At 51.2% G+C, this 15,135-nt stretch overlaps 1 protein-coding gene across 1 annotated transcript in view; it reads left to right on the forward strand.

The window, feature by feature from the left end:
- The first annotated feature begins 10,253 nt into the window (after positions 1-10,253).
- LOC134406630 (chromodomain-helicase-DNA-binding protein 2-like) overlaps positions 10,254-15,135 on the forward strand; it is a 48,028-nt gene continuing 43,146 nt past the window's right edge. Inside the window, exons 1-6 of the mRNA XM_063138147.1 lie at positions 10,254-10,273; positions 10,474-10,613; positions 11,916-12,054; positions 12,281-12,431; positions 13,528-13,650; positions 14,012-14,155. Coding sequence (XP_062994217.1) covers positions 10,254-10,273; positions 10,474-10,613; positions 11,916-12,054; positions 12,281-12,431; positions 13,528-13,650; positions 14,012-14,155 — 717 coding nt within the window. The remainder of the gene's footprint in view (positions 10,274-10,473; positions 10,614-11,915; positions 12,055-12,280; positions 12,432-13,527; positions 13,651-14,011; positions 14,156-15,135) is intronic.

The raw sequence follows: 15,135 nt of genomic DNA on the forward strand, positions 1-15,135 counted from the left end.
GTTTACACATTGACCTCTGTTGTGTTTTTCTTTCTTTTTTCTCTTTTCTGTGCCCACGCAGGGGCAGGGGTATATAACACGAACCCTCAAACCCCCCCCTCGCGACTGAAGCTTCGAAGACGTGTGAGATGGTAAAATCGTAGTCCTGCAAAGCCAGGCTCCATCTCAACAACTTCTGGTTGGTGTTTTTTACCCGCGCTAGCCAGCACAGTGGGGAATGATCAGTTTGAATTTGAAACGGCCGGCCCCACAGGTACGGCCGCAACTTCCCTACTGCCCACACAATGGCCAAACACTCTTTTTCGATGGTAGCCAACGCCCTCTCTCTCGGCAACAACTTCTTGCTAATGAACGCTATGGGCTGCAGCTGTTCTCCTTCTCCTGCCTGCAATAGCACCGCCCCCAACCCTGCCTCGGAAGCGTCCGTTTGAATTACAAATGGCCGATCGAAGTCAGGCGCCCAAAGAACGGGAGCCTGCCTTAACTTCTCCTTCAACCCCTCGAACGCCCGCTGACATGCTTCTGTCCACTGCACCTGGACCGGCTGCCTCTTCCTACACAACTCTGTCAAGGGAGCCACTAGCTGACTGAAATTGGGGACAAACCTCCGATAGTAACCCGCCAGCCCTAAAAAGAACTGGACCTGTTTTTTGGTTTGCGGGATGGGCCATTGCTGGATTGCCTCCACTTTGGCCTCCATAGGCTTTAATGCTCCCTGTCCCACTCTATGACCTAAATAGGTTACCTCCCCTCGCCCAAACTGACATTTGGACACCTTCACCGTCAGCCTAGCCTCCCGTAGCCGGCCAAGCACTTGGGACAGATGTGTTAAGTGCTGTTCCCAGGTGTCACTGAACACCGCCACGTCGTCCAAATAAACACACGAAAAGGCTCCCAGACCCTCCAGAACCCGGTCCATTAATTTCTGAAAGCCTCCCGGAGCATTCGAGAGCCCAAACGGAAGTACCATAAACTGGTAGTGCCCCCTAGGGGTCGAGAAGGCAGACTTCAAGGCGGCATCCTCATCTAGGGGCACTTGCCAATATCCCTTAGTTAAATCCAGCATGGAGATGAATTTGGCCCTCCCAAGTGTTTCTATTAAATCATCTGTACGGGGCATGGGGTAGGCTGCCATCGTGGAGACACTGTTCAATTTCTGGAAGTCCACGCAGAAACAGACTGAGATGTCTTTCTTAGCCACGAGGACCAGGGGGGAGGACCATGGGCTTTGGCTTTTCTTAATCACTCCCATGGCCAGCATTTCCTCAATCTCTTTGTTCACTATTTCCAGCTGCCTCCCATTTAACCGGTGAGGGGGGGACTGAATTGATGGATGCTTCCCAGTGTCAATGGAATGGGTGACTAGGGATGTGCGCCCTGGGAGTCCCGAGAACAATTCCTCAAATTCTCCTAAGCATCGCTTTAACTGCGTCTGCTGCACAACTCCTCCGGTACCTGAATGTCCACCAGCCCCTCCTTTCCCCGATAGCTAGCCAGGACATCCAGTCCCACCTCCTCCTCCAAGGGGTCCCCTCTCCCCACTTGGCACACCCGCACAGCTCGCTCTTGGAACGGCTTCATCATGTTTACATGATATACTTTGGAGCGGCATTGGCTGGAAGGGTCCTTTAGCAAGTAATTAACCTCGTTCAACTTCTTTTCCACTACCAAGGGTCCCTCCCACCTAACAGCGAGTTTTTCCGGCTTTAATGGCTTCAACACCAACACTTTATCCCCCTCCTGGAATACCCGCTGCCGTGCTTTCCTGTCATACCACCCCTTCTGAATTTGTTGGACCTGGGCTAGGTTCTCTTGGGCTGCCTTCCCTACTTCTCATAGTAAGTTCTGTAGATTCTGCATATAGGCTGGTCCATCCTTCCCACCCCTCCCGCAAAAGCTTCAACGGACGCCGCAATTCTCTCCCGAACACCAGTTCATTCACCGAGAACCCCAAGCTATCACTTTTAGCATCCCTAGCAGCAAAGAGAAGGTAGGGCAGGGCTTGATCCCAATCCGCCGTGTGTTTGGTGGCGTACGCTTTCAGCATTCTTCCCAGCATTTGATTGAACCATTCCACCAGCCCATTGCCCTCGTGGTGATATGCCGTGGAAGTACACTGTTGCACTCCGGCCAGCTTCCATATTTCTTTTAGCAGTTGGGACATAAACCCTCCCCCCAAGTCATGCACCAGCACTTTGGGGACTCCCAGCCTGGTAAAAATTGTCATCATGGCTTTTGCTAACTGTGGGGCAGAGATAACGGCCAGGGGCACCGCCTCCATGTATTGGGTAGTGTAATCCACCAGGGTCAAAATATACTTTTTTCCTGTCCAGGTGGCCAGACTGAAAGGCCCCAATATGTCCACCCCCATTTTCTCAAACGGCACCTCCGTAATGGGTGGAGGGCGAAGTGGAGCCTTAGGGTGGTCCCGGGGAAACCCTACCCGCTGGCACGTATCACATGTGGAACAAAAATCCCTTGGGCTATTCCGGGCCAATAAAAGTCCCGGCTCACCCTCTCCAGCGTTCGGCGAATCCCCAAGTGTCCCCCCCACAGCAGCTCATGGGCCACTTCCAACACCTTCCTCCGAGAGGATCGGGGCACCACCAGTTGTTTTCTCTCCACCCTTCCCCCTCCTTTGGGCGAAAACCACCGATACAGCCTTCCCCTCTCCCAGGTGAACATGGCCGTCCCCATCTTCCCTCACCCATCCGCAGAACCCCCCGCCGCTTCCCGGCACCCCTGTAGGGTGGGGTCCTGCTGCAACTCCTGGCAGAACTCCGGGGTGTCCAAATCCTTGGGACTGGGATCGTTCCCTCCCTGCCCAACCCCGGGTGGTTCCCTTAAAGGGGCCGCCGCCTCTCCCTTCTGTTTCGCCGCTTTTCCCCATGTAACCACCACCAGCTGGGTAACTTTAAAGCATAAGTCGTTACCCAACAGGAAAGCTGGCCCTTCCGTATGCGTGAGGATAACTAACTCTCCCTTCCACCCCCGATACTCAATGTTCACCCAGGCCAGCGGTGCTTCAAACGGAGGCGCCCCGTAAGGGGTTACGGTCACAGTTCGGAGCAAAAGTTTTTGTTCCAGCTTAAGCAGACCCACGTGTGCGCTGCTCAAATCCGCGCCGGTGTCCCTCTGAGCCCAAACCGGCCTCCCATCGACCACAACGCACTCACAGAATTTCTTCCGACTCCACTGGAGCTGGGCCGGGGTCACCAATCGCATGGAAACAGCCGAAGCAGAACCTGGATCCTCCGGACCTGCTGTCGCCTTCGCCACTCCCGCCGGCTTGGTGCTCATGTACTCCCACTCCAGGTCAGCCACTTCTCCTTCGCTGTCATCGCTCCAATTGGACAACGGGGATGCTGGTACCGGCGAGGCTGCTGCCGCTCACACCACCGGCTGCGGAGCAGGTCCACTGCCACCTCTGGCCTGTTTCGCCGCTAACTTGGGGCATTCTCTCTTCAGGTGCCTGGGCTCTTTGCAGTAGAAACACCCTCCGCTCACTTGGGGCCCTGCCATCGACACCCCTGCCGGGGTGCTCCCCTTCTCCCGACGCTCTTTCCCGGGCCACATCGTCTTCCTCTCTGCCGATGCTCCTCCCGGGCACCTCTCCTGGCTCTTCTCCACGGCTCGCGGGGTCCCTCCTACACTTTTCCGCTCAAACACCTGTGGGCGGTCCGCCATCTTTGCGGCTTCCATTGGAGTTTTGGGGTTCTTCTCCCCCACGCAAGCATTGTATTTCTCTGGGAACTGATGGTAAAGCTGATCCTTGGCCATCAGGTCTTTGGCCCCCTTAAGGTCGTGAACCCCCCCTGCTTCCAGCCAGGCCTCCATAGCCATCATCATTCATGCCGTGAACGCCGCAAAGGTTTCCTTTGGGCCCCTAGCCAATTGCCGGAACTTTTGGCGGCAATGTTCTGCCATCAGGGCAAACTGCTCCTTCGCCACGGTTTTGAAGTGTCCATCGTCATGGCGCAACTCCCGGGGAATGGTAGCTATCATCTCCCTCAATGTCCCGGACACTTGAGGCCGCAACAAGCTCATTCTCTCAGCTGACGGAACTCCCAGTTCTTCGCAGGTGTCCTTGAAGAGTGCCAGAAAAGCCCCCACATCATCTCCCTCCTGGTACACCGGGAATGCCCACCAGTCGAATCGTGGTCCCGACACTCCTGCTGACATTGGACCCCGAGCTCCCGCTCTCTCCATTTCGACCACTCTCAAGTGGCGGGTCATCAGCTCCAAGCATTCGGTATACATGCACTGCATCTTCCCTTCGCCACTCTCTCCCTCTGCCCCCATGCCTGGGCCATCTCCGCTCACCATCTCCCGAGGGAGAGGGATCTCCTGAGGCTGTGGGACCTGCACGCTTGGGCCACCTCCGTCCATCATCCCTGCCGGAAACGAAATTTTCAGCCGGACATCGAATCACGCCCTCTCCTGCCCGTCACTTGGCATCCAGAGCTGCACAGAGTGTCATCTCCGGGCCCTCTCCCCAGAGCTAGGCGTCCCTTCTAGGGGTGTGCATGGACCCCCCGCTCCGCTTCACTTGCAGATCCGTGATTTTCGGATCGGGCTGCTTCACCCCGCCTCCACTCCATCCACTTCCGCTCCGCTCCGCTCGGAGCTCCGGATCCAGATCGGAGCTCCGTTTCCCCCCCCCCATAGGGTTGCATTGAAAGCTAAAAAATTATACAACTTTTTTCTGTTCAAGTTAGAAACCTCACGTTTGGCACCATGACACCTCATGGACATATACACACGCACGCCAAGTTTCAAGGCAATCCCATCATCCCCTGATTTTTGGGGAATTTTTGAAAATCGGGCACCCCATTCAGACCCCTTGGGATAGCTCCGTCAATTTGCACGTTAGAAACCTCAAACTCGGCACCAGGGCAGCTTATCCATGTGTCCACATGGACGCCCAGACTCAAGGCAGTCCCATCATCCCCCGATTTTTGGCGGGGCTCTAACCTCTAACGCACCACCCATAACCCTAAGTCACACCGCTTTCGATAGCTCCGTCAATTTGCACGTTAGAAACCTCAAACTCGGCACCATGATAGCTTATCCATGTGTCCACATGGATGCCAAGTTTCAAGGCAATCCCATCATCCCCTCATTTTTGGGGAATTTTTGAAAATCGGGCACCCCATTCAGACCTCTTGGGATAGCTCCGTCAATTTGCATGTTAGAAACCTCAAACTCGGCACCATGAAAGCTTATCCATGTGTCCACATGGATGCCCAGACTCAAGGCAATCCCATCATCCCCTGATTTTTGGCGCGGCTTAACTCACCCCAAATTGTCCCATTCTACAACTATGTCAATTTGCATGTTAGAAACCTCAAACTTGGCACCATGATAGCTTATCCATGTGTCCACATGGACGCCAAGTTTCAAGGCAATCCCATCATCCCCTGATTTTTGGGGAGTTTATGAAAATCAGGCACCCCATTCAGACCCCTTGGGATAGCTCCGTCAATTTACATGTTAGAAACCTCAAACTTGGCACCATGATAGCTTATCCATGTGTCCACATGGACGCCCAGACTCAAGGCAATCCCATCATCCCCTGATTTTTGGCACGGCTTAAACTTTTTAACTCACCCCAAATCAAGTCCCATTCTACAACTACGTCAATTTGCACGTTAGAAACCTATCCTTTGGTCCCATGACAGCTTACCCATGTGTCCCCATGGACACCAAGTTTAAAGGCAATCCCATCATCCCCTGATGTTAGGGGAAGTTTTGAAAATCGGGCACTCCAGTATGTCAGGGATTTAAAGTTGCAATGCAGACAGCTCAATGGGGCCAGTTCCAAGGAAATCCCAACATGCCATGAGATAACCCTAAATCTTCTTCCACATTTGAACTTGATAAAGTCTAAGTGAGCGCAGGAAGGACTTCTCCCCTGAGTCAAAGCAAGACACATACACCATCCCTGCAAGGCGGGAAGGGGAGAAGGGAGGGAAGGCAGGCAGGCAGGCAGGCAGGCAGGCAGGCAGCATGCATTGTAGTGCCGCAAGGATGGCTTGAGCACTAACGCATAGCAAACCAACCCGTAAGCGGGCGCAAGGAGCAAGTGAGGCAAAGATGGCTGGTTGTTTCTTTCTAAGCCAGCAGTTACGCCTTGAGGGGCACAGAGGAGGACGACTGGGAGCAAGTGTGCCGGAGGGTGCTGGGCACAAATCGCAAAGCCCATCTCCCAGGCACCAGGCGGGCAGAGAGGCAGGCAGAGCAGGCGAGGACTCAGTCCTGGCAGATGCCCCACCACAGCAGCACCCTGGGGGAGGCGGGCAGACAGGCAGGCAGGCAGGCTGCGGTCATTTCTTGGGGCACAAGGAAGTGAGGCAAGGATGGCTGGTTTCTAAGCCAGCACTGCAGTTAGTCACGCATTGCAAACGCAAACCATCCCAGCGAGTCGGTCACCGAGGAGGACAGGCTAGCAGAGGGGCAGGCAGAGTGACATGTCATAGATCTAGTATTGGGGAGGAGTCAGTCCCGGCAGATGCCCCACCACAGTAGCACCCTGGGTGGGCATTGGAAAACACCATCTTGTGGGTCCATACTTCCCCCACCCCATTTCCGGCAGGGTTGCCTGCCTAACCCTTGTGGGGATAGGAGATGGAGAGCTTAGAGTGGCAGTGCCAGCAGCAGCAGCAGCAGCAGCCTTCGGCTTTCCCCTGGAACCAGTCGCCTTGCCCGCCTCTTTCCCCAGCAAGACCGACTGGTGTTGCCTGTGAAGATGCATCTTCATGCTGCTGGTTCCATAATGCCCTGTAGCTGAACCCCTGCTTAGGGTGAGTTTGCAGTGGCAACAGACAGCAAAGCGGGGATCCGCTCCCAACTCAAAGTGGTCCCACATGATGCTTGTCTTTCGCTTCCGTGGTGACACCACCAATTGCCCACCTGAGCTCTCTGGTGTTGCCACAGAAACAGGGGTGGCAGCGGAAGAGTTGTGGGACGAGACTGGGGAGAGAGCCTCGGCCTGCTGCTGCTCCTCCTCAGCCCCCACATCCTGGAGGACCACCGCCTCCTCCTCCTCCCCCTCCACTGTGCTGAGGACCTCGTCTAGGTCCATCAGCGGGCTCGTGAGCTCAAAGGATAATGAAGGAGTTGGGGATACTCCTCCTCCTCCTCCTCTAATGGCACTGCTGCCACGTGCCTCTTGCAAAGGGGCACTTTTCCCATTCCCACCCTCAAAAAGAGAACGCCGGGCACAAGTTGCAGAAGAGAGTGGCTCTGCCTGCTGCTTCTCCTGCTTCTGTTGCGGAGCAGCCAGCCAAGGAGTTGCCCGTTTGATTTTCACAGCAGGAGAGGCAGCCTGCTTACTGGTGCCAGCCTGAGCCTTGCTGCTTTCAGCACGCCTGCTCCCTCTTCTCATGATGACTAATAAAATATTAATACTACTACTAATATGTATAAGAAGAATAAAATATTAATACTACTAAGAATATGTATAAGAATATAATAATATGTTTAAATGTAGGGAAATGGGACAAGAAGTGTGTGTATGCTTTCCCCAAAATGCTCAATCTGTGGCTGCCTGTTGCACTTCACAAAAGCAGTGCACACACAGCACACTCACAGTCCAAGTTACACAGAGAAGAAAAATAGAATAATATTTTTTTGGTATTTTTTTGTATATAGATAGAAGGAAACACAATCAGGCTTTAAGAGAGGGGAGGGGGGGGAAAGAACCAACCAAACACTACTACTAATGTGTATAAGAAGAATAAAATATTAATACTACTAAGAATATGTATGAGAATATACTAATATATATACTACTAAGAATATGTAAAAGAATATAATAATATGTTTAAGAATATTACTAATAAATGTAGGGAAATGGACAAGAAGAAGTGTGTGTATGCTTTCAAAAGAAAGCTTTCACAAAAGCAGAAGGAAGATGAAACACAGTCAGGCTTTAAGAGACGGAAGGGGGGGGGACAACCAACCAACCAACCAAACAAACACAGACTCCAAAATTTAAAAATAAAGTTTATATTAAATCAAAGTAAGGGAAAAACACAGGGCAAACTAAGCTAAAAGTCAGAAAGAAGCAAACAAACACACACGCCAAGCTAAAATCCTAATCTATCTCCAAAGTACATAGCAGCAGCTCACTAAGTAGACCCTCTCCCAAAGAACGCTAAACCCACAAGAGGCTGAGAGCTCTCTGACTGTGAGGGTGACTGGCTTAGTCCCCGCCTCAAACGCTGGGATTGGAGGAGGATGCTTCATGAGGTGATCAATTCTCATCAGGATTGGGAGTTGAATGTGCCTGTCATCGCTTCAATAAACCCCGCCGTGCCGCAGCTGGTTTTGCCCTATCGTTTGTATGTAAATGTACCCGATTTTTTTAAAAAATATTGCACATGAACCACAGGACGCAGAAAGTTGAGAGTAGTCTCAAAATGACCCCCATCCACGACTCTCTGTGCACAAGAATTTTCAGAACGATAGCTTAAAAACCAACCCAGTTATCCCCAATTCTTTTCCTCAATGCAATCCTATGGGTGAAAACCGCCGTTTGACCCGCGCTCTCCGTTTGTTGACCCGATTTTTAAAAAATTCTAGCATGCGACCCGCACGACGCAGAGAGGTGAGAGTAGTCTCAAAATGACCCCCATCCACGACTCTCTGAGCACAAGAATTTTCAGAACGATAGCTTCAAAAACAACCCAGTTATCCGCGATTATTTCCCGCAATGCAATCCTATGGGCGAAATGTTTTCAAGATGGCGATCGGAGCGCTCCGCCTGAAAGAGGAGCTCCGAAAAATGGCCGCTTCTCTTCGCCTTGCTTCTAGGGGTCCGCGGTCCGCTCCTACTCCGCCTCTGGGTAAGGCGGAGCAGGCCAATTCGCTACTGCTTCTCCGCTCCTAATCAGAGCGGAGCACATGCCTAGTCCCTTCCACCACCCACTCGAAAGTGGCTGGGCTGGATCCCCCTTCCGCTCCTTCTTGAGAAGTCGCCCCAAACAACTCCACACCTGGAGCTACTGCTCCCCGGTCCTGAGACATTGTTGGCTGTCTACTCGACCTTGCTCTCCCTGGGTTCAAACCTATGCTTCGTCTCTCTCCTTTTTCTACCAGCGTCTTGTCCCTCCGGATCCGTGTTGAATCCCAGCGCTGCCCACCATGTAAAGGAAGCACGCCCCAGCAGAAGCTGGCCTCTTGACTGGATTTAGCACAGATCCCCAGGACAGACACTCACGGCTCACAATTTGAGGTTTAAGACCTTTAATTTCAGGAAACGGGTAGGATACATGGGATTAGCAGACTAAAACTATAAAAACATGCATATATATGTAAGAACCCAGAAGGAGCAAGCAAGAAAACTTAAACTACAAATCATACATCACCCAACCTTGGTGTCCAGCTGACCGCAATTGTTCCCCCCACCAAGTAGACTTTATACTGTTTTTTCATGCTCCTTCCCCCCTCCCTTCAGCTTTGATGCGAAAATCCATTCACACCTCTGCCTTGAGATGTTAATTCTCTCAAGGCCGAGCGGACATGCCATGACCTCAAACTTACCTGGGTTCTATTTAACCCATATAAACATTAATACAAACCCAGCAGGGCAAGTGTTGTGATTTTGTCAGAGAGGGCATGGCACCAAGTGAGAAAAGAATGATACAAAAAGGATTTTTGGAGTGGGTGGGAGTTTTCCCCACATTTATTTATTTATTTATTTATTTAAACATTTATATCCTGCCTGATATCACAAGGATCTCAGGGCAGCATGCAGATAAAATCGTACAGATAAAATAGAAAAATAAATATATAATTCTAAAACAAATTAAACCATTATTATATTAAAACCAATATGAACTTTTAAAACAGTAAAAGCCAATTAAAACAAGACAGTGTGCAGGCTGGTGGATTTAGCCATCAAAGGCTTTGTTTAAAAAGCCGTGTCTTAACCTGGTGCCGAAATAAAGCCAGTGCCGGCACCAGTCAGGCCTCCGGGGGAGGGCATTCCACAGCCGGGGCGCCACTGCAGAGAAAGCCCTCTCCCATGTCCCACCATAGCTAAACACTTTCATGTCACTGTTTATGCAAATGCTGCCCACAGAGCAATTAAACGATTCTCTCGCATCTCTATCCTGGCTGCCTTTTTTCCAAGGAATTTAAGGCACCATGACATGGTTTCTCCCCTCCCTGTTTTATCCTTGCAACAACCCTGTGAAAGAGGTTGGGCCAAGCGATTACGACTAACCCCAAGTGAGCTTCACGGCCAAATGGGATTGCTTGAAACGAGGTCTCCCTAGTCCCTAGTCCGGCACTCTAACCACTATACCATGCTGTCTGCCCCTTTTCACTGTCAGCATAAAAAAGACAAACATGCACTAAGGCAGGCTAGGGTTAGGGTTAGGGTGTATAAATACCCAGTGACCCTTTTTGGGGTGCTAAGCATCTCTAGGATTTCTTTTCCCACCACCCACCCACCCCCTCCTCCAGGCTGGAGTGCATCGCCAGAGATGCTGAGCTGGTGGACAAGTCCGTGGCCAACTTGAAGCGCTTGGGAGAACTCCTTCACAGCAGCTGCGTTTCGGCCCATCAGGAGTTCAAGGAACAGCTGAAGGACAACCCGACGGAAAGTAAGTCGGGGAGCGGTGACTCCGGGGCCGCTTGAACCTGACTCGGCGGAGTGTGGCTTTGGGCCCTTTGGGCAGGGGCTGTGAACCTTCTGAGGCTGTGGACCCTTCACTGGAAAAAATAATTCGAATTCTGTGCCAAGTGATCTAGGATGTCAGCTAAGGGGCGTGGAATTCAACTCTGACATAAATTAGGCAGAGGAAGCCCTTTTACCTGTGCTTGGGTGATTTGCTTTGTTTCCGTTAAGTCCTGGTGACGCCAAGCAGCGAAGGGGGGCATCTTAAGGTGGTGGATCACGGTACGACCCACAAGGTTCGTGCTTTGGGGGCTGGGCGGTAGAAACAGCTGCCGGCCAGACATTTTGCAGCCTGGACTGCCTCGCAAGGAGCCTGGCTTAGCCACCCTCTCTGACTTCTGAGATTTCCCCGGGCCGACAAGAGAAGAGGTCAAGCTCGTGATGGGACAACGGGTGAGGAGGAAGCTGCAGGCCTTGAGTTGCAGCCATAGCTCTGCTCTGGCTTGGGACCTCAGCCGGTTTGTTCAGAGTTGACACGTGCAATTCTTGGGTTGCTTCTGCTTTTGGTTCCAAAGAGCTTCGCCATTCGCCATTTTGATTGAAATTGGTGGCCATTTCAGATTTCTGGCCTGACACGAAAGTGTCCATGCAAAAGCCCATGTTTGTTTCACTCAAGCGCAGTTTCCTGCTCATCTTATGGGAGACTGCTGTTCTGTTTATCCCAAGACCAGGTTGCTACAAATAAAATGATTTTGGGTGGTGTTGAGCTTGCTAAAACAGCAAGCCCACAAAAAACAAGCAAAACACAGTGCTAACCTGCCTGCCAAACGCCTTGCGTTAGCAACCGAAAAAGAAAAGAAATGATTTCTGTCAAGCTTCCCTGGCGTGCCTCTTGGGTGCCAGAGGCAACTAGACAAAAAAAATGCTACCCATGTTTAAAGGAAGGTTCCGAAGACACACATGACGCAAAAGCTTTTCTGGAACGGCGTATTGACACTGATGTCCATGAAGATGGAAGGGTGTTAAAACACTTTGCGGTGTTTGTGTGGGATTTTTAAATATGTGATTCACATAGCTAAACTATGGAATTCGCTACTACAGAACATAATGATGGCCAACAATTTGGATGGCTTTAAAGGGTTCAGATCAATTATTGAAGGAGAAGGCTATCAATGGCTACTAGTCCTGATGGCTATATGCACCTTCCAATGCGTCATATAGGCACTAGATGGACCCTTGGCCTGATCCAGAACCGCTCTTCGTATGTTCTTATGACTCTTTTTTTTAGGCAAAGGACCGAAAAAGAGGAAAGGCCCCACCATTAAGATTTCTGGTGTCCAGGTGAATGTGAAAGCCATTATGCAACATGAAGAGGAGTTTGCAGTGCTGAACCAGACTATTCCAACTGACCCGGAGGAGAGGGCCAGGTGAGACTGGAGATTCCCAGGGCATATGGGCAGGAAGAATGCAAGCAATTGGGAGCTGGTAGCAGCTGAGAAAAAAATACTGTATTTTGAAAGGCGGCTTATAAATCCCTTAAATAAATAGAATAGAGGGACTAAGCTACAAATCAGGAAATCTTAAAGAGGTGGCTTTTGCTTGAGTTATGGGAAAGGGTCTCCTCATCTTTCTACTCTCTGATTCAATTTGCAGGTTCTGCTTGACCTTCCGTACCAAAGCGGCCCATTTTGATGTGGATTGGGGAGTGGAAGACGACTCCCATTTGCTGCTGGGAATTTACGAACACGGCTACGGGAACTGGGAGCTCATCAAATCAGACCCGGAGCTGAAATTGACCAACAAGGTACAGGGAACTTGGCACATGATGCTGTTTTTGTGCGTGTTTATGTGCACGCGATTTGGCTTCCTCCAGAGACCGTTTCCCCCTCACTGAGTAAGTGGCTTTATATTAAATTAAGCCACGGCAATAACGATGCACAACGGTGACCTCAGTGGAATGCCGGGTGGTGCTCCGGGAAACCGGAGACCAGTTTTGCAATGTGATTAACAACATACTTTGCTTTTTAACCGCACCGCATAGAACACACTGGAAAAAGCTCAGAGAAGAAAAAGAAATAAAGAAAATCTGGGGAAAGGGTGTCCAACCACTCTGATTTGAGGCCGGTTTCAGCGCAGGGCCGTCTTTGTATTTGATTGGTAACCTGCTTTTTCTACCAAGAAAAATGGCACTCAAGGCAGCTAATAAGTGTTACATTTATTAACACGACATGAACCTCCCAATACACTATGCTCAACATCTAAGGTCCTCCTCCAGGTGCCTACTCCGATGGAAGCTTGGAGGATGGCAACAAGGGAGAGGGCCTTTTCAGTGGTGGCCGCCCAATTATGGAATGATCTCCCCGACGAGGCTCGCCTGGCAAAAACATTGTTATCTTTTCGGTGCCAGGTCAAGACTTTTCTCTTCTCCCAGGCATTTAACAGCATGTGTTGAGTTTAAAGTTGTTTTTAAATGTGTATTGTTTTTGTATGTTTATTTTTATGCTTCTGTGGTTTTAAATTCTGTATTTCGATTTTTAAATATTTAATGCTTTAATCTCTGTAAACCGCCCAGAGAGCTTTGGCTATGGGGCAATATAGATTAGTAAATAATAATAATAATAACAACAACAACAGCAGCAGGAGCTCATTTCTACTGTGCTGCTAGTGCAGGTTCTGTGTGCTCCCCAAGCCCATGCAAGCCACAGACACAGATTTCTGCAACCCGAAGAACTGAGCTTTCATTTCACTTTGAATCTGTGCAGAGTTTATCAGTCTCCGCACTTTCGCAATAGACTTCTGTTTCCCCATGTTTGGGAAGTGGGGGCATGTGAGCAGATTGGTTGCGCTCGGATGTTGGGTTGCACGGATGTCTCTCTGCTTTTAAAAATGTGTTTTCAAAGATCCTGCCCATCGAGACGGACAAAAAACCTCAGGGGAAGCAGCTCCAGACACGAGTGGACTACTTGCTGAAACTACTCAAGAGAGACATGGGAAAAATGGGCAGCGTGAAAGAGGTGGAAGAGGTCAGTTCGGCCAAGAACCAAACGTAGCAGAGTTGTTAGTCTGCGGCTTTCTGTAGTCTATGCTTCTGCTTGGTCTCACGCTGCACTAGTGCAAACTTCAAGTTTCTAGTCCTTGTGGTGGCAAATGTAAGCTTGCAAGCGTGCGGGGGGTGAGGAGCGGTGTGCTTTGCAAAATCTCTACTCGCCGTAGGGAGGAGGAGCTGAGTAGGATTCCCAGGGGTCAAAGGGCGGGAGAATCCAGTGCTTGCATGCCGTGTGCTGAGGGTCCTACGTCTTGGCCTGCACGCCTCAGAAAGGATGCTGAACTCAGCAGGTGGCAGGCTTGTATCTTCTGCCCTAATTGGCTTCTCTCCTGCCTTAGACCAAGGTGAGGAAGGGGAAGCCCTGGGTAAAGAAAGAAAACAAGACTGTCAAAGGCAGGGACGAGCACGGGAATGAACCTTCCTCTCCTCGACACTTGGATAACCAGTCAGAAGAGGGGAAGTTCAAGGTAAACGGATGTTTTGTGGGTCTGCTGTGATTCCCAAGCGCGTCTCCCGCCATCACGGTTCGGTAAAGATTCCATCAGGAGCTGTTAAAAGGAGCCCTAGCCTGATGGAATGGCTTACGTTTTACATGCCGGAGATCCCTGGTTTAAATCCAGGCTGTGGTTTATATCCACACTGAGGAGGGGGAAGGGGAGGCTCCCCCTTCTGGGCACACTTGAGCCCATCAGGAAGAGCGCTGGGTGGACCAGTAGCCCAGCTCCCGCGTGGACCAACCAGGCCTTTGTGAAGAGGCTTCACTCAGCAGTAGGACACACGTTTTACCTGCAGAAGGACACGTGTTCAGTTTCTGGCATCTCCAGTTAAGAGTGGGAAAGACTCTGACCTGAAATCACAGAGAACCACTGTCTGAGCTAGACGAACCCATGCTCTGAACTGGGCAACGTCTGTGGGAGATGTTGCTTCAGCATTGTAAGTATTTCCTCACAGGCAGCGGAGAGAAAGGCAGCAGGTGCGGATCCACGGAAGGCCCCTTTGGCACTGGGGGGGGCAGAGTTCAGGCTGGTGGGGTCCGCTTTGTGTGTGTGTGTGTTCGTTTTTCCTAGGCCTCTGAGGTCCACCAGCCAGGGTCAGGTGCAAACTACCCCCTGGATAGGGGGCCCCCCTCTGAGCATATGCAGAGGAGAGAGGATGTGAGAGGAGGGGGTTGTGGCAGGCAGGGGGAGGCAGCTAGCTGTGCGGGGGCTCTGGGCAAGTTGTTTTCCCAGCTCCGCCCCCACCCCACCCCCAACCAACGAACACACCCACACCTCCCTCCTTTAAATACAACCACCCCTGGCAGCTCCTCCTAGCTCACTGAAGACCACGCGTGGCTGCTTGTTTCTCCTGCTGCCAACCCAGCTTGGAGGTTCTCTGTGGCTTCTGAGGAGAGAGAAGCAGCAGTGAGAGGCAGGAGAGAGTCCCTAGCAGCTGCCGAGCAAGGCTGCGTTACGCCGTGGCC

Source organism: Elgaria multicarinata, chromosome 11 (assembly GCF_023053635.1).
Source record: "Elgaria multicarinata webbii isolate HBS135686 ecotype San Diego chromosome 11, rElgMul1.1.pri, whole genome shotgun sequence".
Lineage (NCBI taxonomy): Eukaryota > Metazoa > Chordata > Lepidosauria > Squamata > Anguidae > Elgaria > Elgaria multicarinata.